We start from the raw sequence: 26,741 nt of genomic DNA on the forward strand, positions 1-26,741 counted from the left end.
GCTGGATGGGTTTGAAATGGCAACAGTCAATTTGTGTAGAACTAAACGCAGAAAGTTGGTCCCGAGTTTTTAAGAGGGGAAATCCAGATGGGGTGGGACAGCTTCAGGTCATCCTGAAAAGCTTCAGGCTAATGACCACAAACACCGAGCTTCCTGGGAAACGCGGCGCCCATGAGGGGCTTTTTTTCCTCCTTCTCCAAAGCCCGGTTTTCTCGGTCCGGAAGAGTCTGCTGAAAGTTTCCCCTCGGTGTGCGATGGCATGTTTACTGCTTCACACTGAGCTTACATAACATTCAGGAAATGCTTGTGGTGGATTTTTACAGTCGCTGACCAGAGACGCATTTTTCTGCTCAGCAGCCAAAGGAAAGAACGCCACCCCTGTTTAAAATCCTGCATCTTTACTGCCTGAAAGGCATCAAAACTTTAGAAAGGTACTAAAATCTGGTATCTCTGGAAGAATAAATACAAAAATTCCAGAAATCTCACATCATCTAAAGCTAAATTTGCTTATGCAGATATTTTAGCCCGAAGTTAATGCAGCTGAGAGGATTTGAACAGGAGAACAGCACCACCTAGTGGTGATGGCAGAAAACGAGCAAAAAACAAAAAATATTTTAAAATAATTATGATTTATTAAACAGTTCGAAACAGCATATAAATGAACTTAAGAGTAAAATATTTCCACTTTACTTACAGAGAGGAGAAGAAAACAATCTTAGACATGTTGAACCTTTTCGTGGCAAAACAACTGGAAAGTTGATTTGTAGTTCTGAAAGGCAAATCTGGGAAGTGTAGGAATCGTTCCGGCTGTTATGGCTTTCCGTTGTTGTTTCAGTTTGATCCGCCGTCGCTAACCCCGCCAGAGTTCAAACAAGTGGCCGCAGAGGACGGCTGAAGAAGGTTCAGGCTGATTTTACAACACAACTTATCTGCAGAGCAACAATAAACACGACTGAAACAATAAGTCATAAAAGTGCAGAGAAGGAAAGTCAGACGGTGAAATTCACAGCTTCCAAAAGCCAAAGGAGTCGTGAAGAAATGCTGACGGACGTTTGGCCTGAGAATGAGCGACTCTGACGTGCGCCGACGGGAATCTAAAGCAGCTTTCAAGACTTCCAGCAAAACTTCTGCTGCTTCTGTAAAGGGCGAGCGACAGCTGAGAAGAATGTGCAAAAAAACCAAAGGTGATCGTCTCACGCAGACCTGAAGATCCCTTTAAGGAGCACTTTGAGGATTTGGAGGCTGCAGACAGAGAGTCGGAGCGGCTCCACAGGCTTTAATCTTTGTTTTGGGATGTGAGTCATCGCATTATTCTGGCCTTTTTCCGGCCCTCTACGCTCCAAACTCCCGGTTTAAGAAGCCGTTTTCAGGATTTCCACTCAGTCATTTCCCCTAAAGTGGAGGATTATCTGAACAGTTCAAACCCGCAGAGTTGACATCAATCGACTGTTTTTTAGGTTTTTCAGAGAGCAGAAACAAACACAGATTCATGAGCTCAGAGGAGCCGGCGGCTGCTTCCGTCTCTCCCACATAAGAGATATTCATAATGAAGCAGAAGGAAAATGCCGATTCCCTCTGAATAGTGTTAAAGGAGTCAGAAACCCTTCGGCTGACGAGAATATCTTCCCGTGAGGTTTCACTTCAGTGAGGCAGCTTCCTCTGAACAGCCTTTAGGGGTTTTTCCCTCAAAGTTCCAGTAAAACGAGTGATCACCGATGTTGCAATCCTCATTTCTCGATATGAATCTACCTTAGCTGTAACCACGGGAGGCGAGGAAAGCCGTTTCCCTTCTTTGGACCGGCTCGTGCGACGCCGTGCACGCCGCTCGCCGCCCTCATCACCGTCAACATTCATGCTAAGAAAGTCTAAAAAAAACTGTTTTTAGACCGTTTTTAAAAACTAGAGTTCTCTTTTTTGTTTTGTAAAGGCACACAGACTACCACAAAATAAACCAGCTTCAAATGTGCAAAAACTGCTGAGTGAACATCACGTCGTCACGGAAACTAAATCGGCCCCCCCATTTCTGCAGGACAAGAGCGTCGCAGTGCAGAGGCAAAGCGTCAGAGAGGCGTTCCCAGCAGGAGCGAGGCTGCTGTTAGCACCGACAGGTCACGTGCACGGCCGCGTGCACGGCAGCCCTGCTGTTCTTTAACTGGTTTCGAGGATGAAGAAACCCCACTGAAACTGAGCAGCACTTTTCACACTTTTTGTTTTCCAAAACTCTGCAGCAGCCGTCCTTAAGACCAAGTTACCCAGCATGCATCTGTGCTATTCAGATGCGGGGAGGGGGGAGGGGGGCTTGGGACTCTGCAGGGCCTGTGGGTTGATGATGACCTGGATCACAAAGTCCTTCTGGATCTTGGTGTCCTGGAGCCGCGTCTTGTCCGTCAGCAGCTTCCCGGAGAAGAACCAGCGCTGGTGGAGGAGGTCGATGCCCTCCTGGGCCTGGAGCTGCTTCTTCAGGAGCCCCACGGTGTCGGCCATGCTGGCGCTGAGGCGCAGGTCCTTCCCCGTCGACAGTCGCACCTGCAGAGGTCAAGGCGTGAAATGAGAACTCGCATGGGTCAGTAAAAAAAAGAAATACACTGTATGTCATTTAATTATGGCTTTAAATTCCAGAATATCTTAAGTTTATAAACTAAACCAAAGTACTACTGTCACAGGAAGTACATAAAACTCCAAAGTAAAGCGTCAGTGAAGGTTCTCGTTCTCAAAACTATAGATTGTTTTTACGTAGATGATGAAGCTACGTTCACACCGACCGCGATTTGCACGTCCAGTTTAACGTCAAGTCATTTCAGCGTTTAAAGAATTCACATCGTGTCAACCAATCAGGAAGTCCGCTTTGGTCCGTGACGCGTTGACCATGTGGGTGGAGTCTAAAACCAACATGAAGGAAAATCTGGTCATTCTCCTCCTGAACGTGATGATAGTTTTAGGCAACTCACTAAAACTATACAATAACATTGTATATTGTATGACATGTTTTTATATTTTCTCTCCTCGGACTCATGCGGAACAGCAAGTCAAAGTCAAAGTGGCTCACAGAGAGACGCCGTCATTCAGACGCCGCTCCTGCAGGGGCAGCAGGTTTTCATCAAGCATCTAGCAGCGAATTTGAGGCGTGTAGAAACAGAGGCGGAGGACGCCAATACGCTGGAACGCAGTTAAGATAACCCTTTCGCCATGTTGTGGGGTCCAGATGACCCCACTCCCAACGTTAACGTGCTTTAGGCACGTTAACGTTGGGAGTGGGGTCATCTGGACCCCACAACATGGCACAGGGGGATAAATGTATGTATGATGGTGTTTAAATGAATATTTTAGTTTTCATACATCCAGTAAAAAGACAAACGTATAACAGCCATTCAGACATTATTTATACATAAAATAGTAAGAATTGTGGTCTGATCTGTGATTTGTTGATCTTGATTTGTGAATCAGCTCGCCGCCGCCGCCGCTCTGGGCATGAACGGCGTCTGATCTGAGCGACGTTTGCTGCTCAGATGAAGACGGCGGTACCTTCAGCACGAACTCTTTCTTGGATGTCGCAGACAGCTCAGGGCTCTCGTTGGCGTCCTCGTCGCTGCGCTCCGAGATGAGGTTGATGGGGGGCGCCAGGCAGTAGACGGGCAGCTGGTAGCGGGTCCCGAGTTCGTCGTAACATTCAGTCAGAGTTCCTGCAGAGAGGAGGGCAGAAGAAAACAAGCGTACAGTCGTCTGTTTTCCCTCCAAACGTCAGAGATCTGAGCGTCTCACCGTGAGGAAGCGTGATGCTGGCTCCATCGACGATGGCCTGGGCCAGCTCGTGGTCGTTGCACTCCAGCGCCACGGCCGCGGCCTTCAGGGCGTCCCAGATTTCCTTGCGGCCCTCAAAGGCCGGCGCCGTGTCCCAGAATTCATCCCTTTTGCTCCGCAGCTGACCCTCTGTCATGGGGTAGTCGCTCTTCCATTTGGGACGGTCTCTTTTCAGAGGTTCGTTGCGTCCTGCGAGTCCAAACAACAAATCAGCCACCATCAGGCGAACGCACGCGCCAAAGAAGATCAGCATTTAGATCAACTGTTAAAAAAACACAGGAGCTGAACGTTTCAGTTTTACTGCAGGTAACAAAAAACGGCGAGTAAATCCTCTGCTTTCTTTTCTGAACAGCAATAGAGTCCATGAATGGAGAAGAGCCATCAGTCAGAAGATCCTGTCCTCCAGTCTAAACACAGAAGTGACTCAGAGCTGCATCTAGACCACACGCAGGCTTCTTTACTTCCTGGTATTCCACAGTTTTATCTAATTTTTTGCTGAAAAAAACGGATCAAATGTTAACTTTTGACTTTCAACTGGATCAGCAGGAAACCGTCGGAGGTCACGTGACGGAAAACGAAGGCCAGCGCTCGGCGAGGAGGTCACCTGTTGAATTATTTGTAAGCGTCTGAGACACACAGAGGTCGGTGTTGGGTTAGACTCTGGAGTTTCCCGTCTGAGACTCGGGACAAACCAGGAAGAAAGTCAGACTGAGGAGCCAAACGATGATCCAGAAGATGGAAGGAGGAAACATTCAAACATGGAGGACTGATGAGGGAATAACAGCACCAGTGTGGCTTTCAGTGATAAACCAAAAGATTTTAAACTAAGGAAAATTTCAAAAGCAGAGTTTGTTTTCCTAAATAATCCACGTTTGCTAAAAAATCTGCAGAACCTGTGGATCATAGAAGCTCATATTTTCTGGATTTTTTTTAAGCACAAAAAATTAAGAAATTTGTGGTCTTAAAGCCACAAACTTTACATCTAACGAGAGGAAAAATAAAAACCAGCGACAAAGAGAGAATTTTAAAAAGTCTTCTTTCTTTTTTTGTTTAGATAAATACTATTCATCAAAATGTATCTGCTTTAATAACCAAAAATGATTTAAAAAGATAAATAAATGACTCATCTTCACACAAAAGTGTGACTTTTTTTTTCTAAGTCCCTGCAGGAATTTTTTTTTTTTTTTTTTAATTATGGGGGGTGGGGAGGGGGGGTTGCAACCAATATAAATCAAAAACAACCAATGGAATCAAAAACATTATATCCAACCTGCAGACATCAAATTGTTTTTAACAAAACTTCTGGCCGTTTCTAAAAACGCGTTTGAAGTGATTTGCATTCAGTTCTCTTCTGGTTTTTACAGAAGTTTGTTGCAGATTCACCGTTCTTTAATGTTTTATCTGATCAGAAAAACCTGTTCCTGCTTCTTTGTGTGATCTGTCCGAGGTCCTGAACGGAAACCAAAACCTGAACAGGATCCGCAAAGTCATCAAGGAGCTCATGAATCTCATTAGGGGAAGAAAATGTTCTAAAACGCTAGTGATTTTCATTTTTATTCCTAAAATCAGTCAAATTGTTTAGTAAAAAGATGTAATTCCGTAAATAGATTAAGAGAAGGATTAAGTTAAAAAATAAATCTTAACGTTCTGGATTTTATTCATTTATTCCATTATTTCCTCTCTGAATCAATTCTGTTTCATATACAGAACTGTTTTCACATATTTAGTGGTTTAAATTAAACAAAAGTGAAACTTTTACCGTTAAAACCTCAAACTTGGGACAACATAAACTTCCAGAAAATGTATCCATGTTTTTATGCATCCACAGGACATTTTTAATTCTGCTCTGATCATCTTTTGATGCATTTTCAAAGTGTTCCCAGTGGTTGTTTAGCCATGATTATGACATTGTTAGTCTGTCGTTTTCTAGGACATAGTTTCTGCAGAGAGGAAGGCGTTCTTTCGACATCCACCTCTGAGTTGTTGGCAGGACGGTGGGTGCAGAGCTAAGCCGCAGCTGATATCCCATCATCCCTTTGTTTACTTGCTCTCCCGTTAGCTCACAGCCCCTCACAACCACAAGCTAACATTAGCGGTGCAACAAAAATGGCGAGCAATCCAGTTTAGATCCAGATTCCAGCTCAGACGAGGAAAACAGAGACGTTCATGGATGTGTTTGTCTGCAGGTGGATGATCAGAATGGAGCAGAGCAGGGTGCTTGTAGCCCCCCCCCAGTATTTTCTACGACACCAAAATGATCTTTTTCAAACTGCATCTTTTCAGTCTTTAAAGAGATTTCTGAAACGTTTGATGGGAATAGTTGTGGTAAAGCAGAAATAAGAGGAAACGCCTGGTTGGTAAGAAATAGAGCACATAAAACGACACATTTCAGACCGGAGGAACAACTTCAGTCTGTTTCTCTCAGCAGCAGCAAAACCATTTCTCCCTTTTTGAGTTTGGATGAGACGCCTGCATTCCTCAGCAGCGTCCTCTTCAACGCTTTTGCAGCTCTGAGGGTTGATGGTCGTTGATGGTCGTCCATCATCGCCTGCGAGCCTTCAGCTGTCAAACTCAGGCGCTTGTGGAAGCTCATCAGCAGCAAAAACCTTCACATTAGCAGCTGAACGAGGCTGACCTGACCAAAGTCGTGACCACAAACAAGGATTCACTCACACATTTCATCGCCCAATTTCTGCTCCGTCACACAAGCGTCTGCAGGTTGGAGAGTCAGCGATTGCCGCAGGGCATGATGGGACTTGTTCTCTGTTAATGAGGGAGTGTCTGACGGCAAGCGAAGCAGGAAATGAGTCACAGTAAAATACGAGAGGAATGTTTGCTCCGACAGCCTCAATAAATTCTAGACACTAACGTGCAAAAACACACTCAGCCCCAGTGGTTTGATGCTCTAAGCAATGTGAACGGTGGCTGCCTGGAAAAACTTGGTTTTATCCTGTAAAACTGGAGTAAACGCCAACGCAACACATATATGGACACACGCCAAGGTGACCTTATATGACCACAGCTATCACTGTCAAAAACACAGAAAGGTTCAAAGCAAAACCCTCAGAGAGACTGCTGTAAACATGTTTCAAAATAAGAGCATACAAATAAAAAAGCAAAAATAGAAATCATTTCAAAATAAAACCAAGGTAGAATTAGAGTGCAAGCACATTCATGTAAACATCTTCGCTTAAAGAAGCACTGCCATGAAAATGGAGTTTTAAACGTGTTCTTGTAGCATCTTTTGATGATGGGAGGACAAATGGAAAGAAAATGAAGCTCAAAATTCCGTTTCTGAGTGTCTTCTTTATTCAAATCAATGCAAATCGGGAGCAGACGGAAAAAAACGTGGTTTGGAAAACATCGTATTTGTGATGAAGAAACAAGCTTCCTGCTCCGCCCCATTCTTAAGCATCCACCTGCATGAACGACGAACGTTTTATTTTAAAGAACTCCTGCCACGCCGCAGGAGCTCCGATCAAAGGTTCAAATGGAGAACATTTCCTTCAAAGCAAGCTGTTTGACTCCCTTTTGTTTTTTTGCATTTGGCCTCACAGGTCGACCGTCCTCTACACTCTCGTGTGCTTCAACTTCAGCCGGACCTTTCGCCAGGTTAAGAGATGCACAAACATGGAATAAACAATAGGTTTTGAACTTTCTATACACGCATTCTACAAATAAATGTGCGTTGAGTGTGTATGTATGCACTGCAGAAGATTCCCAAACTTTTGGGCGGATTACAGACAATACTTGTGCAAACAAAGGAGAGCAGCTATTCCACCACTTCTTATGCAGGTCAAGGTCAAACGCAGAGGAGGCCACGTTCCTGTTTGCACCCTAAAACCAGCGTTCAGAGGCGCTGCTGCATCACGTGATCACGTGATCCATTCAGTCACAGGTTCCTCAGGTACCAGCTCACCTGCACGCATTCAAATGTGTGTCCTTTCCGGGTTCAAGTCCAACCAAATCAGCTAAAGCTCGTTTGCATAGTAGTTAGGGTCAAACAACAGTGTCAGGTGTCAAATAGTTGAAGATAAATGTCAAATAAGAACATAAATAATACCCCCCCCCCCCCCCCCCCCCCCCCAGGTTTAATTAACCTACATTTAGCTCGTTTTCTTGTCTTTTTCTATGACTCTGCTGCATTTGCTACTCTAAAGTGTCATATAAACAGCAAACTCCGAACCCACCGTTCCCGGACGAACCTCGGCTCTGTGACTCGTCCCAGCCTCGCCAGTACCTCCCCACGCATCCTCCCATGGCCGGAGGGGCTGTGGTCGCTCCCCGCGGGGCTTCACTGGCTTCCAACGGGGCCCATGGCGACGAAGAACCGAGTCCGGCGAAGATCAGAACCCGCAGGTGCAGCGCTGCTAGCCGGATATGTCATCCGGTGACAACAAGGCGGTGAAATCCGGTGGGAACCGTTAACAACTTTTTTTCTGTTGTCTGAATAACCGGTAAAGTTCGGTTTAGTTGCAACTGTAAACAGAAAAGCTTTCTTGCTAACAGGCTAACTGGGCTAACCAGCTAGCTCCGCCAGAAAACACAAACTTCCGCGTGCTCGATGTCATTTCCCCGAGTTTTATCTTCCCTATAAAAGGGTCTGGAGGTAGAGCTTCACTCGGAGCTGAATGCAGAACCGTATCACGCCCTTCACGCGCTCCCGGACTACTTTTCTTCAAAAGACTTGGAAAAACTCCTCACTTTCTGTTGCTGCTGGTTGAGAAAGTGTTCAGAAACGAGCTAAGGCAGGCGAACTTTTCTGCACATGCGCAGACAACCAGGCAGGTGGGTCTGAAGGAAACGTAAATAAATGATAGCAGTGACGTCACAATAATGGTTCAAACCGTCTTTGATATTAGGAGAGAAAAAACAATACACAATGACAATAAGTACATTTTAAAAGGGCACAAAGTAAAAATACTATCAATAAAGTACAGATTCTTATGAATATTTCACTTTTTTGTAGGTATTTTTCAAACTTATCCAAACAAATTAGGATTTTTCCATATAGTTTAAAAAAATACTGAACAAAAACGTGTGAATTCCAGTTTATTATAACGTCACATGAAAACTTAGATAGAATGAATGCAGTCATACGATGAACAAAAAAATATTTTACGTAGTTTAATATCTTCTGGGATTTTAATCCAGATCATGTTATCAAACGGTTTCAGCTTTTAGTCCAGCTTGAAACATATTTCACTGCTTAATTAATGCACTTATAAAAGTATGACATCTCCAATAACACCTTTATGACCAAACAAAAATGATCAAGCTTAATAAATTGTTACATTTATACTTGTTTATGTTTTTTGAGATACTTTGAATGTAATGGTGTCTTGGACATAAATGTGTCGTTCTTTTGTGTAAAATCTCTATATTTATTTTATTTAAAAGCACAAACAATATTTTTTAAAAATATATTTATATTTTTTCTTAACCAAGAAAAAAAAAGTTGGACTTTGGCGTTTGAACTTTCTGCACATGCGCAGTGTCAGCAGCGTGGAGGAAGCGCGATGGCTGCGGACGGTGCCTTGCTGCTGTCTCTGGTGGAGGAATTCGTCTCCGGATTGCAGGACAGCAAAGCAAAGGACGCCGCTAAAGGTACAGCAGTCGTGTCCGGTGTTTGTCCTCACATTTACCAGCGGGTTTGTGTGGAAAACTGAGCTGGAGCCGTTAGTTTCCCATAAAGGTGCGTGGGGGTTAACTAGCTAAACTTAGCGTCACAACATCCTGTGCGGGATGCTGCGTGAGAAGCTCCTCCTGACACTAAACATGTCATGAATCTGCCCTTTTTCCGGGGCGGCAGGAACTCGCAGCTATCTTTGTTTACTGAAACCATGACTGTACCTGCAGTCTGCTGTGGTCTCGTGCCTGCTGCTAGCTAGCTGCTGGCTGGGCGCGAGGAGGATCCTGTCATTGAACCCTCAACCCCCGATTTACCTTTGATCCCGAGTTTGTCTGTGTGGGCAAAGCAGGGAAACACGTCCAGACTACCGAACCGATTCGGTTCCGATTCAGCACAGACCTGATAACTTATGACGTATCAAATTAAAGGAGTTTTAATTATACCCAAAGTAAACAGAGGGGGATCTTTCAAAATAAAACGATCACTTATGTCAATCAAATTTACTGAAGTTTGTTTTTCCCCTGATACTATATTTATTTAAAGGCTGTTATGACGGAATACTGAGGCCACCATGAAAGAAAAGCAAATATTTGACAATGAAGTTGTAACATTATAAGAGAAAAGTTCAAATTTTTACAGGAATTCAGTCGTGAAATTATGAGGAAAAAAGTCCAAACTTTATTATGAGAATTGAACTGTAAAATAATCTGAGAGAAGTCTAAATTTGACGCAAATAGTCCTAAAATTTTCCAAAAGAAATGCATATTAAATCAGTTTTTAGTTTTTTCCTTTTAAAATTCAGACTTTTATTTATTTACTTATTTGAAAAAGTATGACTATTTCCTTGCAATATTGCAACTTTTGAAGTAAAACATTTACAGCTTTATGTTAGAAAATTGTCGTTTTCCCTTTTTTTAAAGTTTTTTCTTGTACATTTTTTTTCCTTGTAAAATTTTGTCTTTATTTTTCTCAGAATTGTACAACTTTATTCTATATATGTACTCATTGTTTCCGTTACCGTGGTCCTATTTGCACGTAAGGCGGCGGGCGCGTTCTTACTTCGACCTCCACTGCAGCGGCAAAGGAAAGCGATAAATACGCTGATGGTTCACATCAAGCAGCCAATCAGAATTGAGACCCGGACCGTGGTATAATATGGATTATTTAAGCTTTTGTTGACATATTATTGATTCTTGCTCAGGTGTCAAAGATGGAGCGTTTACAGTTTTGCAGTTAGTGGAAGCGTTGGGGTGAGCCTTTGTCTTTTTCTCCTTTACTTTTTTACAAAAACACAAAAAAGTGACGCCGTTCTTGTTTTCAATCGACTTCCCGTCCACCCGCAGGCCCAGCCTGACCAGCTCGCAGCCGCAGACTCGCGCCCGCGGCGTCCAGCTGCTCTCCGAGGTCCTACAGGACGGCCGTGCAGAGCTGTCGCAGAAAGAAGGTCAGAACACCAAGCCTTTTCGTCTGCTCAAAGTGAGGAGCGTTGTTGACATCCTGTTGTCCCATCGCAGTGGAAGTGCTCATGGCTTTCTACCAGAACCGCCTCAAAGACCATCACGTCACCACTCCGCCCGTCCTACGGGGGCTGCTCGCCTTGGTAAACTTGGGGGACCCGGTTTCAGACGGAGGCGCTGCTGGAGCCTCCTTGTAAGTTTGTGTTGGTTTCTCCTCAGACCAAGTGTGCGGCGCTGCCTCCCGGCTCGGCCGTGTCCATGCTGAGGTCGCTGTTCCAGGACGTCCACGTCCAGGTGAGGTTCTCCATGAAGAAACCAGGATCTCCTCCACTTCCTGTTTTCCGGTAAAGGTCTGCTCCGTGCCGTTTGTCTCGAGGTCTATCTTGACGTTGTTGTTTTTTGTCTCTCAGTCGCTGATGCTTGCAGAGCGAGCGTGTGTCTACAACATGCTCACCAACCTGATGGAGACCAGGGAAGCCGGTAAGAGTCTTCCTCAAAGTGAAGGGGTTCTGTGCTGCCCGTCCCAGGAGATGCAGAGCCATCAGAAGCTTTATAAAGAGAGAGGCGCTTCTAGAGTAGAGGATCTAACCTGATCTAGAGGATCTAGCTGACATTTGTGAGACCGTGCTCTAGTGGTCACTTGGTGAACTGCGGGTCGCTCCAAACCAGTTTAGGCTTGTTTGATAAACTGAATTAATGATTTGATTATTTAAATTCTTTCTAATTTCTCCAATTGTCAATAACGTTTGTTTATAGTATCCATACAAATATCTGACACTCTATGCGTTTGGCGGTCTCTCACGTCCTCTCAATCCTCCATTCAGAGCTGAAGAGTTTGGGAGCCGACTTTGTCTTTGGTTTCGTCCAATCAATGGACGGCGAGAGAGACCCTCGCAACTTGCTGCTGGCCTTCAGGATCGCCAGAAACCTCATCGTCCAAGGATACGATCTGGGTGAGAAGACCTTCCTCCCCCCCCGTCTGTTGGTGATGTCACGGTTTCCTTCTCTCAACCTTCCTGTCTGCTGTCTCAGGTAAATTCGCAGAGGAGCTCTTTGAAGTGACTTCCTGCTATTTCCCCATCGACTTCACCCCGGTAAGTTCCTGTTGACGACGTCTGCAGACCGCCAGAGAAAACTGTTGCTCCTCCCCCCAAAAAACAAGTGTGATCTGGGCATTCGTGCTCCTCATTGGGGTCTCCATCCTCTCCTCTCTGGAGAAAAATCAGCTAAAGTAAAATATGTCGCTCTATTATCTTCAGGATCTGCTACATGTCCCTCTCTCTCCCTGTCTGTCCCTGCCACCCGAGAGCTGCACAAATTCATTAAAAAAACACGCTTTTGTCATAACGGTGCCTTTTATGTACGTTTGTCTCCATAGCAACCATTTCAATTTTTGGTCGTTTGAGGCCGACGGACAGATCAATGTCATTTTTAGAGGAATACATTTTTGGATTTCCTTAGCAACTGAGGTTTTTTGTCAACCCCGCCCACATTCCTAATATGTTCATATCTACAATGTCCTGGTAAAAAATGTGCGAGCAAAAGTTTAAGTCGCACTGCCCCCATCTGAAAATCGCCCAATTTTACACTTTGCCACCTTTTGCCATCCCATAATAATTTCAAAACTTACTTTAAATATCCCTGACATGTGTGTTTTGGTTTTGCCGGGTTTTTTTTGAGCCCCCGGAGATTGTGGGAGTGTCAGCAGCAGTGTCTGCAGCAGCGTCTGCAGGAGCGTCTGCAGCTGTGTCGGCAGCATCTGCAGCAGCGTCTGCAGCATCTGCAGCAGCGTCTGTGCAGATCTCTGACATGGTTCTCCAGGGTTCTGACATCTGAACTCTTTAGATCAGGACGCGATTCCAGGATAACTTTTCATCTAACCTGTCCTCCTATTCTTTTTCCAAAACCCCCTCCTGGTCCACTGCAGCCCCCCAACGACCCCCACGGCATCACCAAAGAGGAGCTGGTTCAGGCTCTGAGGGCCGTCCTCACCGGAACGCCAAAGTTTGCCGAGGTAACGACGGCGGGTCTGCTTCTTCTGACTCGATCCCCTGAGCAAACATTCTCCGGCAAACGTTTCTGTTCGGCTTCCCACAGTTTCTGTTCCCCCTCCTCATCGAGAAACTGGACTCAGAGGTTCAGAGCGCCAAGCTGGACGCGCTGCAGACTCTGGTGAGGAGACACGCCGTGACGCTGAAACAAGACACCAGTTTTCCTCCAGTCTCGTAAAGCAGCACAGTGCATAAACCCGTGCTTTTACTCTGAAAGGGTAAAGGGCGGGAAACCTTTTTCTGCAGAAAACGGACGTCTGAAGTGAATTTTTATTTCTTAATTTTATTTCACCTTTATTTACCGAAGAAATGTCCCATTGAGATCAAGAATCTCTTTTTCAAGGGAGTCCTGGCTAGAAGGAAACAATAAATTATATCTACAATAAAATGTAAACAATTAAAACAAAATAAATAAACACAAAAGCTGATTCAGCTCAGACATGCTGATGTTTAGATCTGCTGTCGCTGCAGTCGTTTGTTTTTTAGTTTTGGACAAAAGAGGAGATGGAAGAGTTCTGTGACGAAATAAAACACATTCTATTAGAAATCCTTTTCTAAACTATCTGTTATTTTGGGTCTTGGCTTAAAGAACCTGATCTTCCGGTGAACTCTCAGACGTTGCTTTCTTTCCGCAGAACGCATGTTTGTCGCGCTTCGAGCACAAGGACACGGCTGAGTTCCTTCAGGGCCTGTGGTCGTCGCTGCGTCGAGAGGTCGCCACGCTCACGGATTCAAACGTTTCCTTCCAAATTCAAAGCTTTTCGTGACGTGGCGTTGCTGCGACGCCTCCTGGCTGCCGCTCAGACCTCGCTCTTCTCTGCAGGTCTTTCAGACGTCCAGCGAGAAGATCGAGTCTGCAGCCCTCGCCGCCCTCGCCGCCCTCACTTCCTGCCTGTCTCGCTCGGTGCTCAGCTCCGAGTCGGAGGACGTCCTCGGACGCTTCCTGGAGGTCGTTCTGAGAGGTGAGCGGCGGTGAGATCGGCCCTCTGAGTTCAGGTGGATGCTAAGGGGAGTCGTGGTGGATGCTCCTGGTTTTTTTTAATAAAGCCAGGCAGGAAAAAAACTAAATTAAACAAGATAAACAGTATAGGGATATAAGGATATTTTTAAATGTAATAAGGAGAAAAACATGTCATGTAATTAGCAGGTGTTACAGAAATTCTCTTAAGGCTTTTATCGTAAAGCTAATGGTAAAAAATACATTCAGGTTGAGCAAAAACTACAAACAACTTATTATGTTTTTAAATTAAAACATTAATCGTGTAAAAATACTTCTGCAGACACAAACCTTTGCTCTCAAACACAAAGGCTTCTGTAACCATGGTAACAGTGTGTGTGTGTGTGTGGGGGGGGGGGGGGGTGTGAGGGTGTGTGTGCGTGTGTGTGTGTGGGGGGGGGGGGGTAACCTGTTTGAACACAGGCTGCTGAGAAACACATGTTGACTTTCAGTATAACAAATCTAAAAGCACAGAGCTGAACCGGTTCTCTAAACAAACCAGAAGGGGTCCAAAAAGACCCGCTCGGTTCTGTTTCCTCCGGATGAAACCGAATGTTGAGCTCAGAGAAACGGCTGAATGTTCAACACAACGGTTTGTCCTTTGGAACGAACCAACAGAATAGATGTGATCTAAAACTGTTTCTACAGCAGAAAAAGGTTTTTCCAAAGTTAATGCAGAAATTGAATTTACCTGAGTTCTTTATTTATAAAAATGACGTCAAACTGTGCTGACGTCTTGTGGCGAGGCCTCATTCCGGCGCCGTGGGCCTCGCCTGCGGAACTTCCTGAACTTTCTAACATTTTTTGTTTTAGCTTTGATTTGAAGTAAATTTGACACTTTCTAAAGTTTCTGTTAACTTTTAGATTTCTGGTTGATTTCATGGACCGTCTCTTTTTTGTTTGTTAGATCTGCGTTTGTGGCGGACTATTTAGTTATTTATTTGAGGTGTTGTCAGACCTTTATAAATAAAGTTTTATTTGAACTTTTTTTGTTCGATTCTTTTATGACTAAAGTTTAATTTCTGCCTCCAGACTGTGAGCATCACCTCCGTGAGCCGGACCTGAAGCTGGTGTGGCCCGCCGCCAAGCTGCTCCAGGCCTGCTGCGGCGCCTCCTACAGGGCGAGCCGCGTCATAACGGCCGCCGTCCTGCCCTCCCTGACGGAGCAGTACAACGGCAAAACGCAGGTGAGAAGAGTCCGAGCCCGTCATCTTAACCACCAGGATGTGGCTTAGAAAAGCCCCTCACTCTCCACACCGTCTGGATGTTAGTTTGTGTTGCCGTGGCAACAGGGATGCAAAGCCTAGAATTGCATTATCAGCCCCAGAAGTAAAAACAAACAAACATATTCCTAAATTAAGTCTAAGTATAAACTTTTTTACGTTGGTGACGTTGCCATGGCGACTGTTATCAGTAGTACTGGGTCCTTTCAGGTCTCATTGGTGAGGGTTTGATCTTCTTTTCCCGCCGCAGTGCTCCCAGAGGCGCACGCTACTGGAGGTGTTGCAGCGCCTTGTCCAGTCGGTAAAGAGCAGCCCCTCCACCGAGGACGGTGAGTGGACCGTCCCGCAGAAGTCGGTCACGTGACGGGGAAGTAAAAAGTTCTGCTCCTCCCGTTTGCAGACGATGGCGCGCTCTCCGCCCACAGAGCAGATCTGTGCGGCGTGGCGTTCTCTGCTCTCTCAGAGAGCGACGGCAGCCTGCAGATCGCCGCCACGGCTCTGCTGGCCTCGCTGGCTCAGCAAACGGGTAAGAGGCGAGCGGCGCTCGAACCTTCCAGCTGATCGGTCCACATCAGGAAGGTCTTCTGTGCCGCTCAGGTCTGCTGCTGGAGTCGGACGTCCAGCTGGCGGCGGATCATCTGACCCGCCTGCTGCTGACGGAGGACGACGGCAGAGTCAGGTCAGCGTTTCCCGCCTTTTCCTGTGGCCGCGTGCGGCGTGCTTTCCGCTTCACGTCTGCCTCCTGTCCTGCAGCGTGGCTGTGGTGGAGTGTGCAGGAGTCCTAGCGGAGCTGCACCCTGCGGCCTTCGTCACCCGACTGATCCCCAGACTGAAGGAGGAGATGTTTTCCGGTGAGAAGCTCCTTCGCAGAACAAACGTTTTCAATTTAAAATCCGTCAACTCTCCCCTCAATCCAAGATGGCAGAGAAGCTCCGCAGCAGCATTCCCATCATGCACTGCGTCGGCGGTGTTTGTCTGCTCTGGCAGCCGTTTCCACGCAGCCCAGCGTCGTCCAGGCGAGCACGCCCGTCCTCCTTGAGGTCCTCAAATCGGCGCTCACAGGTGCAATTCCCAGAAATTTGGTCCTGTTGGAATCCTTACGGTGGTTTGATTTTCTAATTTTAAAAATGTCAGAAAACTTCTTTGAAAATAAAGTTTCTTCTCTTCCAAAGTGAAGCTAAAAAAGACATAAAAACAGAAAATTAGAGATTTGGTCTGTTTGTGGGTCTGAAAATACGTCCTACGGAAGCTGCTTTGGTCAAAAATGTTCATGAGGACAAACAGATACAAGCCGCTAAAAGATCCAGAACCTTTAAAGACCCCCAACTTCCTAAAAGACAAACAAAAGATAACATTTTAAAATGGTTTTGTAAATGAATGTGAGAGGAAATCGGCCGTCGGCGTGGTGCTGCTCGATGCTTCCAGGTGGGTTTTCCCTGGAGGAGGCGGTGCTGGCGTGCCGCAGTCTGCAGAGGATCGCCGAGCGCGTCCAGGACACCGAGGAGGCGGGAACTTGCTTCCATGATGTCATCATCCCTCGCCTGCTGTCGCTGGTGCTGAAGGCGGCCCTGCAGGGTGAGCTGCGTCATCAGATAGCCGGCGGTCCGGGTTCCGATCCGCTTTGACCTGTGTGTTCTGCAGAGGAGGGCTCCTCCGGCGGCCCGCTGGTGCAGGAGGACTTCCTGTCGGCGGTGGTTCCTGTCATCAGTACTTCCTGCTCCAGACTCCAGCCGACGTTAGTCCCTCCCGGTTTGAATGTCTGCTTCTTCGTGAGTTCCTCTGTCAAATGCGGCGTGTTCCTCAGGCTGGCGGCACGGACGGCGTCCAGGGCGATCTCGCTCTTCCTGGATGGCGACGTCTCCTTCCTGCCGGAGAACTCCTTCCCGTCGCACCTCCAGCTGCTGCAGGTTGAGGATCCACGTCTGCAGAAGCAGCCTGAGGTCTCGTGGCGGCGCTCTCAGCTGGTCTGTCTGCTCATGGGCTGCGTCTGCTCGCTGCCCCGCGGCGTGAGTCCCCCCCCCCACACACACGTCCACTGACGGTCTGCGGCTCTGCGTCCTGAAGTCGCTGCCGCCTGCGTTTCAGGTGGAGGTTCCACGCACAGAGGAGCTGCTGTCACGCCTGGAGGAGATGAGCTGCACCTGCCGCCACCCGCCGTCCTACACGGCGGCGGCTAAATGCTTCGCCGGCCTGGTCAACAAAAGCCCTGAGGGTTTGTGGGAACTGAAATCCTGACTGCAGTCCGTCTCTGCGTGGGGGCCTGAAAGCTGCCATGTTCTCCTGCAGGCGACGCCCTGGACGGCCTGATCCAGAGGACGAGGCGGAGGATCTGCGGCGAGCTGGACTCCTCCTCGCCGCTGCGCATGCAGGCCTTCACGCTGCTCGTCTGGGTGGGACCTAGATGTGTTCCTGCAGCAGATCTGCAGGAACTGAACTTCAGAAAACAGTTTAAGGTGGACTGATGATGATGCTCTTGTCCGCAGGTTGCCAAGGCTCTGCTGCTGCGGTACCACCCCCTGTCCGCCGCCCTGACTGACCAGGTGAGGCTCCACCGACCGTTCGGCTTTCACGCGCCCGGCGCCGTCTCATCCTGCGCTCTGCCGCCCCGCAGCTCTTTTCTCTGCTGGACGACGCCGACCTGGGAGCGCCGGCGGCGGATGCCTTCCTGCTGCTCATGAGCGACTCCCCAGACGTCCTGAACCGCGGCTGCCACGCCGACGTGCGCCTCATGTACCGCCAGCGCTTCTTCAGCGAGAACTCCGCCAAGCTGGTGCAGGGATTCAACGCCGCTCCTCAAGGTGGCGCCGACCGCCCAGCAGGTCCCAAACAAAAGGAAAGTGTGTGTTTGTGTTTGTGAACAAAGTGTTTATTCCTCCTGAGCAGAGAAGAAACCCAACTACCTGAAGGCGCTGTCCAACATCGTGAACAAGCTGCCGAAGCAGGTCCAGGTCGCCGAGCTGCCGGCGGTGAGTTTTACCCCCAAACGCCGCCAAAGAGGAGGGATTGCAGGAAATGACTCCGCCCCCTCCCCACAGTTACTGTCGCTGCTGCTGGAGGCGCTGACGTGTCCCGATCAGGGGGTGCAGCTGTCCACCCTGTCCTGCCTGGAGCCCGTCATCGCCAGCCCCCCCCCGGTTCTCCTGCAGCAGCTGGAGGCCGTGGTGGGCCGCCTGCTGGCCCTCGTCTGCAGCCCCGCCATGGTCAGTCGCCGTCTGCAGCGGCTGCTCGGCAGACGGTTTGGTTTTCATGTAAAAAGCACTTTTAGGGTTCAGACCCTTCATGAGAATCCAAGACGATGGCTGGGAGCCAGAGATATTACCCAGAAGCCACCACGGTTTTCTGGACTGTCATGAAAACCCTCAGAGTTTCTGTGAAACGTCAGGCGCCTTTAAAGAGATGAAACCTGCAACCGATCAAATGTTCTAGACGCTGCCGGTTTAAAAATCAATTCCACTGATTTCCATTGATCACAGATTTATAAAAGCTGTGGATGGATCTGCTGTCCGGGTTACAACCAAATGTTTATCTGTAAAGAACCAAGGTTATATTAAAGGTACTGGCTGAGTGGCTGCTACATGCCCCTCACTTTACCCTTCTGCCCCGCTCAGAGAGGCATGTGACAAATCTAAGAAAAAAAACACTATTTCCAAAATGGCGCCTTTTCTGTTGATTTCGTCTCCATAGCAACCATTTTATTTTTTGATCGTCTGAAGGGGGCGAACAGATCTACGTCAGTTCTAGAAGAATCTGCAAAAGTACATTTTTGGATTTCCTTGGCGACAGAGGTTTTATGTTAACCCCGCCCACATGTCGTGTGACGTATTGCTTTGTTCAGCTGGAGCCAAGTATTCATGGATTACATTTTCACAATATTCTGGTTTAAAAACTATGTTAGCAACAGTGAAACAACACGTTTGCTAGTTCGCCACGCTAACGCCGTTCAAACGCTAAAACTTTTAAAATCAACAATTTTCCCAACGAGTTAGGAGTCACCTGGGAGGAGCCTAAATAAAGTCTTTTTTTTTTTTTTAATTGTAGATGGCGACCTCCTCCTGAGGTCAAAGGTCAACTTTGGTGATGGCTGTAGACTTAACCTGGTGGCATGGGTGACATTTTGTAAAGATTCCCACATTTCCCGTATGTTGTGTGGCCATCCCATAATAGTTTAAACTGTTTGGGTTTCCATAGTGGATGTTTTCTGTAGCCCCAGTTGTTTTTTGGAGGGTTTCTCCCGCTGTGATGTCATCATCGTATGTCCACTTTTTGAGTTTCTGGGTTTGTGGCGGTGACATTTGAGCTGTGTTTGTTTTTTTGCAGGAAGTGCGAATGTCTTCCCTGCGATGCGTCCGCGCCCTGTCGCTCCTCCCGACCCACCAGGTACGGGCGCACCTGTGCGTCTCCGCGGATCTTTAAAGAACTGTGTAACGGCCGTCGTTGTGTTCAGGTGTTGCCGTTTCGGGCGCGGGTGCTGCGAGCGCTGGCCCCACCGCTGGACGACAGGAAGCGGCTGGTGAGGAGAGAAGCGGTCCAGGCGCGAGGAGAATGGTGAGGAGGAGGAGGAGGAGACATCTGCCGCTCAGCCACGCCCACATTCTCCTTTGATCCAGAACATTAAACTCTGAAGAAGAGCTGTTGGGAGATATTTCCAGACAAACGCTTTAGGCGTAAACTGCTGCTTTTGTTGATCTGACATGTTGATGTCAAACCTCCTCTGATGAAGATGTACTGTTAAAATCCCGCTTTTCATGGACCGACATCCAATAAAAATCCAGAAAACAGCCTGGAGCTCCATCAGGCTAATCCAGATTATCATCCCAGTTCTTGTTTAGATGTTTTGTCTGAAATATTTTATCAGCTTGTCGCTGAACCTAAAGTAGAAATAAGACATGGGATCTGCTTTTATTTTGAAAATATCCAAATTATGCTGGTGCGTTTCAGAGGAAGTGAAGGAAGTCTTTATTTTTGGACATGACGCTCCCTGCAGATGTTCCTTCTTTTGTTGAATCTTTGTCTTTCTGCTTAAAGGTTCCTCATAGGAAGTCCTGGAGGAAGATGATGCTGCACCGACGAAGCACCAACCCGGAAGGAGCGTCAGGACCAAGTCTCAGCGCCGCTCCGTCTTCTTCCTCGTCTACATTTTTTCCTGTTTTTTTATTTTCTGCTTTGACAAACAAAAAACCCCAAACTGATAGACAGGAAGTGACACCGTTGACTTACAAAAACAAAAGCTTTTACGCGAATAAAGATGGTTTTTAAAGACTTTTTTTTTTGGTTGTATAAACATTTTCCTTTTATTATGAAATGTAAAAATAATAAAATACTTAGTTGGTTAAAAGTAAGATATTAAAACTGAATTTTTTTACAGTGAACAAAGATAGGAAAGTTTGACAAATGTATTTTTATGGCCTAAGGTGGGCGTGGCTTCAACTCCTATAGGCTGATGTTACAAAAACTGAACTTTGAATCACTTCCTATGCATTTTTGAATTAACTTTATTTACAAATATGCTGCCTTTTTTTTTTGTTTCACTTTCTGGACATTTGTACTTGGAATGAGACTTTTACTTTGAAAAATGTGAAATAAGAACATTATTTTTGTTTGGCGTCAGCAGAAATTTGACTGTGAAACTTTGAACCAACCAAAAACTTTTACGAAGAGTAAAAGTCAGTTTTCTGAAACGGAGGAAAGTCCTGCTTTATGCAAACATTTACCTTAAGTATTGTTTTATTTTGAAGGAATGTCATAAGCGTTGAACACGTGTTCAGTGGACGACCTGCAGGGATGCTCGTCAGGATGCTGCAGTCTGAGTGTATTGAGTGTTGCGTTCAGGGACCCGGCGGACATCTCAGCATCTTGAAGCATTTTTGTGACGGATGTCGATCGCGTTGGAAGCCGATGTTGGCCTCGTTTTCTGCTCAGACTTCTGACCTCCTGAGGTCAAAGTGGGGTCACTTGAGCAGTTTTTGAGCCCGGGTGTTTAACGTTTGAAGATATTAAAAAAATTATCCTCTGAGTTCAAACTGAAAGAATGTTTTTGTTTTGTTTTTTCAATCAGAAAATGGAGACAAAAGCAGATTTAGAAGAAACAGTTTAATCCAAAAAAGGAAAAGAGCGCAGCTCTGATTCGTCACATCTGTTGCTATGGCAACCACAAATGATTTTTTTTTTTCACAGTACCAGGTTTTATTTTATTTTACCGGTTCTATTAATCAGAGTTAGCCATGAAACTAGAAAAATGACTCAATTAGACACCCTCCCCAACATTTTTTTAAACCAAACTCCAGAGATGAAAGGTTTAGAAATAAATGTCCCTCTTTGGCACCAAGAACAGGTCAAAACCATCAAACGGCACCATGTGGCCTCAGCATGTAAACAAACACTGCAGTTCCCTTCACTGCCAGCAGGTGGACACGTCCTTCAATATCACTATTTTAAATACGGTCCCATAAGAAACTTTTATACCCTAAAGATCAGATTCATGCTCTTTATTTACCAAAATAGATGGACGTTGTTTACGGCACAAAAATACCCAAACTTTGTTTTTATGCACCTTATTCTGGTTGAGATCAATGAAGAAATGAGGGATTTTTCTATGTAGTTGACGTTTGTTTTCATCAGAAAGCGGTTTCTAAATGTCCTGTTGTGACTTTTTCATAGGTTCTTCTATTATCAGACACGGTTGTGTTTGTGTCACATACATGACATGTTTCGACGGACGTCGAAACATGTCATGTATGTGACACAAACACAACCGTGTCTGATAACAAGAGAACTGAAGAAGTCAGGTATCTTATCGATTCACCTGCGTTTTCTTTGAAGAACCTCCTCCATCCCTAGCTATCTTAATCTGTAATCTGAAGTGTTTCACTGCTAATGTGTGAATTCCTGGATGGAGCCGACCTCTCACGTTTACCGTACATTAAAAGACAGATGGGGAAGCAGACGCTTGTGGGCGGATGCCGGCCCGCAGCATCGAAGTCTCTGCGGACGCAGCTCAGACGGCGAGGAGCTCCTCCCTCCTGCCGTAGACGCACTCCCACGCCATCCCGTCTCCCCGGGGAGGGTGGCTGGAGGGCAGGAGGACCCGCGTGAGCCAGTGACTGAGGAGAGCGGCAGAGTCGGGGTCAGGCGGATCCCGCTTGGTGGCGGAAGCAGCTGAAGGGTCTGCGGTGACCCCGGCTGAACTCACCTCGGCGTTTCCACGCCCAGCAGCAGCTTCCAGTTGTCGATTCTGCCGTGGTGATATGGATTCCTGAACACCTGAGCGGAAAACAAACATGAAGGTTCCCCCGAACTGCATCTGCCTCTCCTTCAGCTGAATCCAGACGAGGTTCAGCGTTTCCACGGCGACCACTGGAGCTCCGCCCTTCCCGAGGACCGAAACCTCACCTTTCCTTGTTGCCGCAGTCGCTTGGTCTCCTTCCGGTTGATGTGCCGCTCCACGCTGGTCTCCCCTCTGCTGATGAGCGTGGCGTGCCACAGCGTCAGCCCCCCCAGAGCTACCGCCACTGAGCTGCAGGAGGATTGCGGGTAAACGGCGGCTCGCACAGAGCTACAGTCGGAGGGTTTTTCTGCGTCGTCAGTGATGCTCACCTGGTCAGAACCCAGAGGAAGATGATGCACTTGTGAGCGGAGCTTTCCCTGAAGCTGTACTCTGGCGGCGCCGTCTGATAGTAGGACTGAGGCAGACAGAGGCATCATGGGAACTTGAGTTATTTACTTTGGAGAGCAGAGGATGGCTTTCATGTCTGCGGTTTCTCGTTTGCCACCTGAGCTGCAGCAAAGCCCCGCAGAGGTCAGCAGAGGTCGGCGGCCTTACCTCCACGGCGCTGTAGGCCTCCAGAAACAGGTTCCTGCTGCTGACGCTGCAGTAGACGCAGCCCAGCGTCATGTAGAGGCAGAAGGAGAAGAAGTAGCGGTGGTTGAAGTGGCCCACGCAGTTGTTCAGCCAGGCTGGGGGCGGAGCCGGTTAAGGAAGGAGCGACAGAGGCGGAGAGGCGACCTCCGTCTGCGTTCTAAAGGATACGGCAGTGATGGTCCATCTTCAAAACGCAGCTGGAACACAAGAACAGCAGACATGGGTGACGGCGAAGGAACGCGCCGACCCGGCCGGGCTGAGCGGGCTTACGTGTTGCAGATGCTGCAGTGGTGCGTCCGTGCAGGTTTGGGGACGATGCATTTCTTACAGATGGAGACGGAGGGAAGGCCCTGCTGGTTCTGGAACGCAGACGAAAGAACGACCTGAGGTCATGAAGTCATGTGCTTCGCCTGATTTAAGGTCAGTTTACGGTTAAAATAGCATCTGACGTCAGCACACACCTAGGACCCGGCAGAAATGAATTCTGGGTATAGTAAACCACCCTCCCCCCAAAAGTATGATGACATCACAGCAGGAGAAACAGCCAAGAAAAGGAATGAAACCAAATCTGTTACGGGGCTCAAAAAAATAAGAAAATATTATGGGATGGCCACAGGACCTACAGGTTGGTAGTCTGAAATTTGGCAGTTTTCGCAATTTCTCACAAAACGGGAAGAGAAAACTTCACATTTACAACCAAAGTTTTGCTGACCTTTGACCTTGGGAAGAGGCTGCTATCTTAAATAAATAAAAAAAAAAACTTGTATATCGTTGGGAAGCTACTTGTAAAAAATGTTGGAATTAAAAGTTTGTCCATGTTATATGGAGCTCGCAAAAGTGGCGTTTCCCTGTTGGTCAAAGATTTTTTAATAGGAATATTGGGGAAACTTTAACAAAACAATTCAACAGTCATTATGAACGCATCAGGAATGTGGGCGGAGTTAACCAAAAAACCTCCGTTGCCAAAGAAATCCAAAAATTTACTTTTGCCGATCGTTCTAAAAACGACATCGATCTGTTTGCCAACATCAGGTGACCGAAAAATGAAATGGTTGCTATGGAGATTTATAAAAATAAAATTATTTTTCTAAGTGTTTTTCTGTTGCAGCTGAAAACATTGAGCTTATTTTTGTCCTCAAACCTGACAGAAAATAAGATTAGCTGCTGTTTCTTGAACATTCATTCAAAAGCAAGACTTTAAAACAAAAGAAAAGACAAGATAGATGTTTGTAGTTTGATCATTTTAGGAGAAAAACGTCTTTTTTAAATAACAAAGTAAACACGTTAAAACCTCTGGAAGCTACAAATTCCTGTTTTTGATTCTTCAAGAAAGAAAAGAGGAACATCAGCACAAACAGCCGTGACCGTGGGGGGACGTCTCAGTCCGGTACCTTGGGTGGGTGTCCTGGGGGGGTGACGGTGGCCTTGTAGTAGTGGAAGGCCAGCATGACGAGCAGCCAGTGACCGCAGCCAAAGTGCCAGACGGTCCAGAAGGCGGAGTAAGTCCTGAAGACGGTGGGGAGGACGAAGATGTAGACGATGACCACCACGGAGGTCGTCAGCAGGACCACGAGGCAGACAAACACCTGGGGGAGGAGCGGCGGGTGAGGATGGACAACGTGCACGGGGATGAATGGGGGGGGGGGGGGGGGGGGACATACCACTCCGAACCAGCGGGTCACGTTGTCCACGATCCAGTAGATGGGCTCGAAAGCACAGTCCAGCAGCGTGTCGGAGTCGGCGAGGCTGTTGAAGTACAGCGAGCGCAGCAGCAGCCTGGTGTAGGTCCACAGCTCCCACAGCCTGCCCCCCACCCCCGCCTTGCCCCCGCCGGCCCGGGCGCCCCTCTGCGGCCGGCACCAGCGCAGGGACAGCCGCATCGCCCGGGAGAGCTGCCACCTCCAGCTGCAGCCCATCCGCACGCCGCCGCCGCCACCCCCTCTCCTGAACACCCGGCCTTCCAGACACACACACACGCACAGACACACACACCAGCAGTTAGACACGCAGGCGGCGAGGAACAGCAGCTCCTCGTGACGGAGTCTGAGGAACCAGGAGTTCTCCATCTCCTCCAGCCGGGACTGGAAGAAGCCTCAACGGGAGCTCCTTTCCTAGAGGGAGGCGAGGCCTTTGGAGCGCAGCATCCGCCCCGGGCATCTGCCCCTCACAGCTGATGCCATCAGGAGATATCAGGTGATGAGGAGCCCAGCAGCCCTCCAAACTACCCCCTTAATAATTTACAGCAAATCCAGGTCCGCGGGGCCAAAAAAAGCTCCAAGAAATGAGGAGGGGAGGCGGCGAGCGGAGCGGTAATCCGGTAAGAGGGAAATGAAGTGGCCACCTGATCCTCAGCATCAGCATCATTTCATCCAAGCCCGTGTTGGTTACGGTGATAAGAGCGTTCAGGTTCGATGGGGGGGGGCACCTGCCATCTGCTAAGCTTAATGAGAAGCTGCTTATCTGCTGCATCTTTATGCAAATGAGCTTCATCAATTAATCAAACTCCACAGCATCTCACCTGGATGGAACTTCTGAACAGATATCTGCATAAAATCTTCTGAGGAAGATGTTGCAAACTGTGGACACAGGAGTCTCGAAACGAAGGAACTCTGCTGCCCCCTAGTGGTGTGGAGATTTTTTTTTACAGTTTAAAAAAAACTTGTTTTGCCTTTCTCCTGATAATTGACATTATTATTATTATTATTCAAAATGTCACCATCTTTGTTTGAATGAAAAAATAATACACAGTCAGTTTAGCAAATTTTTAAGACATGTCCTTGTTTAATTATCTCTTTTGTTGTTGGAAACGAAATAAAAATAACTATTAGATGATGAAACCTAAAGACCTTAAAACAAGATAAGAGTTAAAAAAATGTATTTTTCAATGGTGAAATTATCTGCTAAAAATTTGCCCAAACCTGCTTTTATTTGGGTATTTAGCACTTTAGTAAGGTCGTGTCAGGAAGTAAAGAAAATCACTAGAAGGGATTATCTGTGAAGCAAACTGGAGGTTTTGTTGAAGCTCCTGAAAAACAGGCAGGATCTGAAGATGACAGATCAGGTCTTTCTGCTTTGTCCACAGTTCCCAGACTTATTTTCACACCTGACTCTTTCTAAGAGTCACAACCTCAATGTGTCCTTACACCTCAGAACCAGAAGTGAGATTATAATAATAATACACATTTTAATTCTGTTATTTCAGCCCGCGTGCACGTAAACATTTTAAAGGAAAACAAACACACATATGTAATTATTGAAAGTGAATAAAAAAAGAAAAAGATTTATGTTTACAGCTCATAACATCATGTCATCTTTGAGCGGTTCTTGCCGGCGCTCGTGCTCTCATACTAGCTAGCTACATACATGCTAGCTGCTTCAACATCAATCGGCTTTAAACCTGGAATACGATAAACTAAAACTAACTCAGATTAATGTGAATTTACCTGCTTTCAAGACAAGATGAGGAGCTGACGTCAGGTCATGGTCACGGTAGACGGCGAGTAAAAGAGTTTACGTCGAACCGCCTCAACCGTGACAAATACACACCGGGGTCAAGCGCAGAGATCGTATATTTTAAAGATGTCTCAGTGAACAAAAACCTGCACGTTCCTTTCCTATTTAGCTTATTTTTTAAAATTATTATATTAAAATAAATATATATTATATTCATATTAGAGGACAAAAAAAAGTTGTATATGATAATCAATTATAAAGGTTACGTGTTC

At 46.8% G+C, this 26,741-nt stretch overlaps 3 protein-coding genes across 5 annotated transcripts; 1 reads left to right on the forward strand and 2 right to left on the reverse strand.

Moving 5' to 3' along the window:
* Positions 1–610: 610 nt before the first annotated feature.
* On the reverse strand, positions 611–8,431 carry ubtd1b (ubiquitin domain containing 1b). Of its 2 annotated transcripts, none has more exons than XM_011473478.4 (4): positions 8,004–8,431; positions 3,760–3,987; positions 3,523–3,680; positions 611–2,526 (listed from the first exon to the last, which is right to left on the reverse strand). In XM_011473478.4, exons 1-4 carry the CDS (start codon positions 8,056–8,058, stop codon positions 2,269–2,271), a joined length of 699 nt encoding a protein of 232 aa, XP_011471780.1. In that variant the 5' UTR covers positions 8,059–8,431; the 3' UTR covers positions 611–2,268. The 2 variants fall into 2 exon arrangements, with proteins under 2 accessions (XP_011471780.1, XP_004086848.1); XM_004086800.5 differs by having other exon boundaries at positions 7,989–8,431.
* Positions 8,432–8,452: 21 nt separating this feature from the next.
* On the forward strand, positions 8,453–21,187 carry mms19 (MMS19 homolog, cytosolic iron-sulfur assembly component). Its single transcript, XM_011473477.4, has 31 exons — positions 8,453–8,586; positions 9,294–9,405; positions 10,632–10,680; positions 10,774–10,874; positions 10,945–11,030; positions 11,107–11,181; positions 11,298–11,367; positions 11,712–11,840; positions 11,920–11,981; positions 12,815–12,901; positions 12,985–13,059; positions 13,574–13,651; positions 13,762–13,900; positions 14,968–15,122; positions 15,409–15,487; positions 15,559–15,684; positions 15,756–15,837; positions 15,912–16,009; positions 16,077–16,220; positions 16,584–16,733; positions 16,800–16,893; positions 16,963–17,164; positions 17,244–17,370; positions 17,445–17,548; positions 17,642–17,698; positions 17,770–17,956; positions 18,042–18,124; positions 18,194–18,358; positions 19,476–19,535; positions 19,603–19,703; positions 20,184–21,187. Exons 2-31 carry the CDS (start codon positions 9,318–9,320, stop codon positions 20,212–20,214), a joined length of 3,084 nt encoding a protein of 1,027 aa, XP_011471779.1. The 5' UTR covers positions 8,453–8,586; positions 9,294–9,317; the 3' UTR covers positions 20,215–21,187.
* A 42-nt stretch (positions 21,188–21,229) lies between these two features.
* Positions 21,230–26,600, reverse strand: zdhhc16b (zDHHC palmitoyltransferase 16b). 2 transcript variants are annotated; one of them, XM_023949837.2, is made up of 10 exons: positions 26,460–26,600; positions 24,678–24,973; positions 24,408–24,602; positions 23,287–23,375; positions 23,185–23,213; positions 22,978–23,111; positions 22,752–22,837; positions 22,548–22,671; positions 22,348–22,418; positions 21,230–22,258 (listed from the first exon to the last, which is right to left on the reverse strand). In XM_023949837.2, the coding sequence occupies exons 2-10, from the start codon at positions 24,930–24,932 to the stop codon at positions 22,153–22,155; spliced, it is 1,089 nt and encodes a 362-aa protein (XP_023805605.1). In that variant the 5' UTR covers positions 24,933–24,973; positions 26,460–26,600; the 3' UTR covers positions 21,230–22,152. The 2 variants fall into 2 exon arrangements, with proteins under 2 accessions (XP_023805605.1, XP_078793242.1); XM_078937116.1 differs by lacking the exon at positions 22,752–22,837 and having other exon boundaries at positions 22,548–22,751.
* Positions 26,601–26,741: the final 141 nt, after the last annotated feature.

This window comes from Oryzias latipes, chromosome 19 (genome assembly GCF_053564925.1).
Source record: "Oryzias latipes strain Hd-rR chromosome 19, Olatipes_Hd-rR_3.1".
NCBI classification, from domain to species: domain Eukaryota; kingdom Metazoa; phylum Chordata; class Actinopteri; order Beloniformes; family Adrianichthyidae; genus Oryzias; species Oryzias latipes.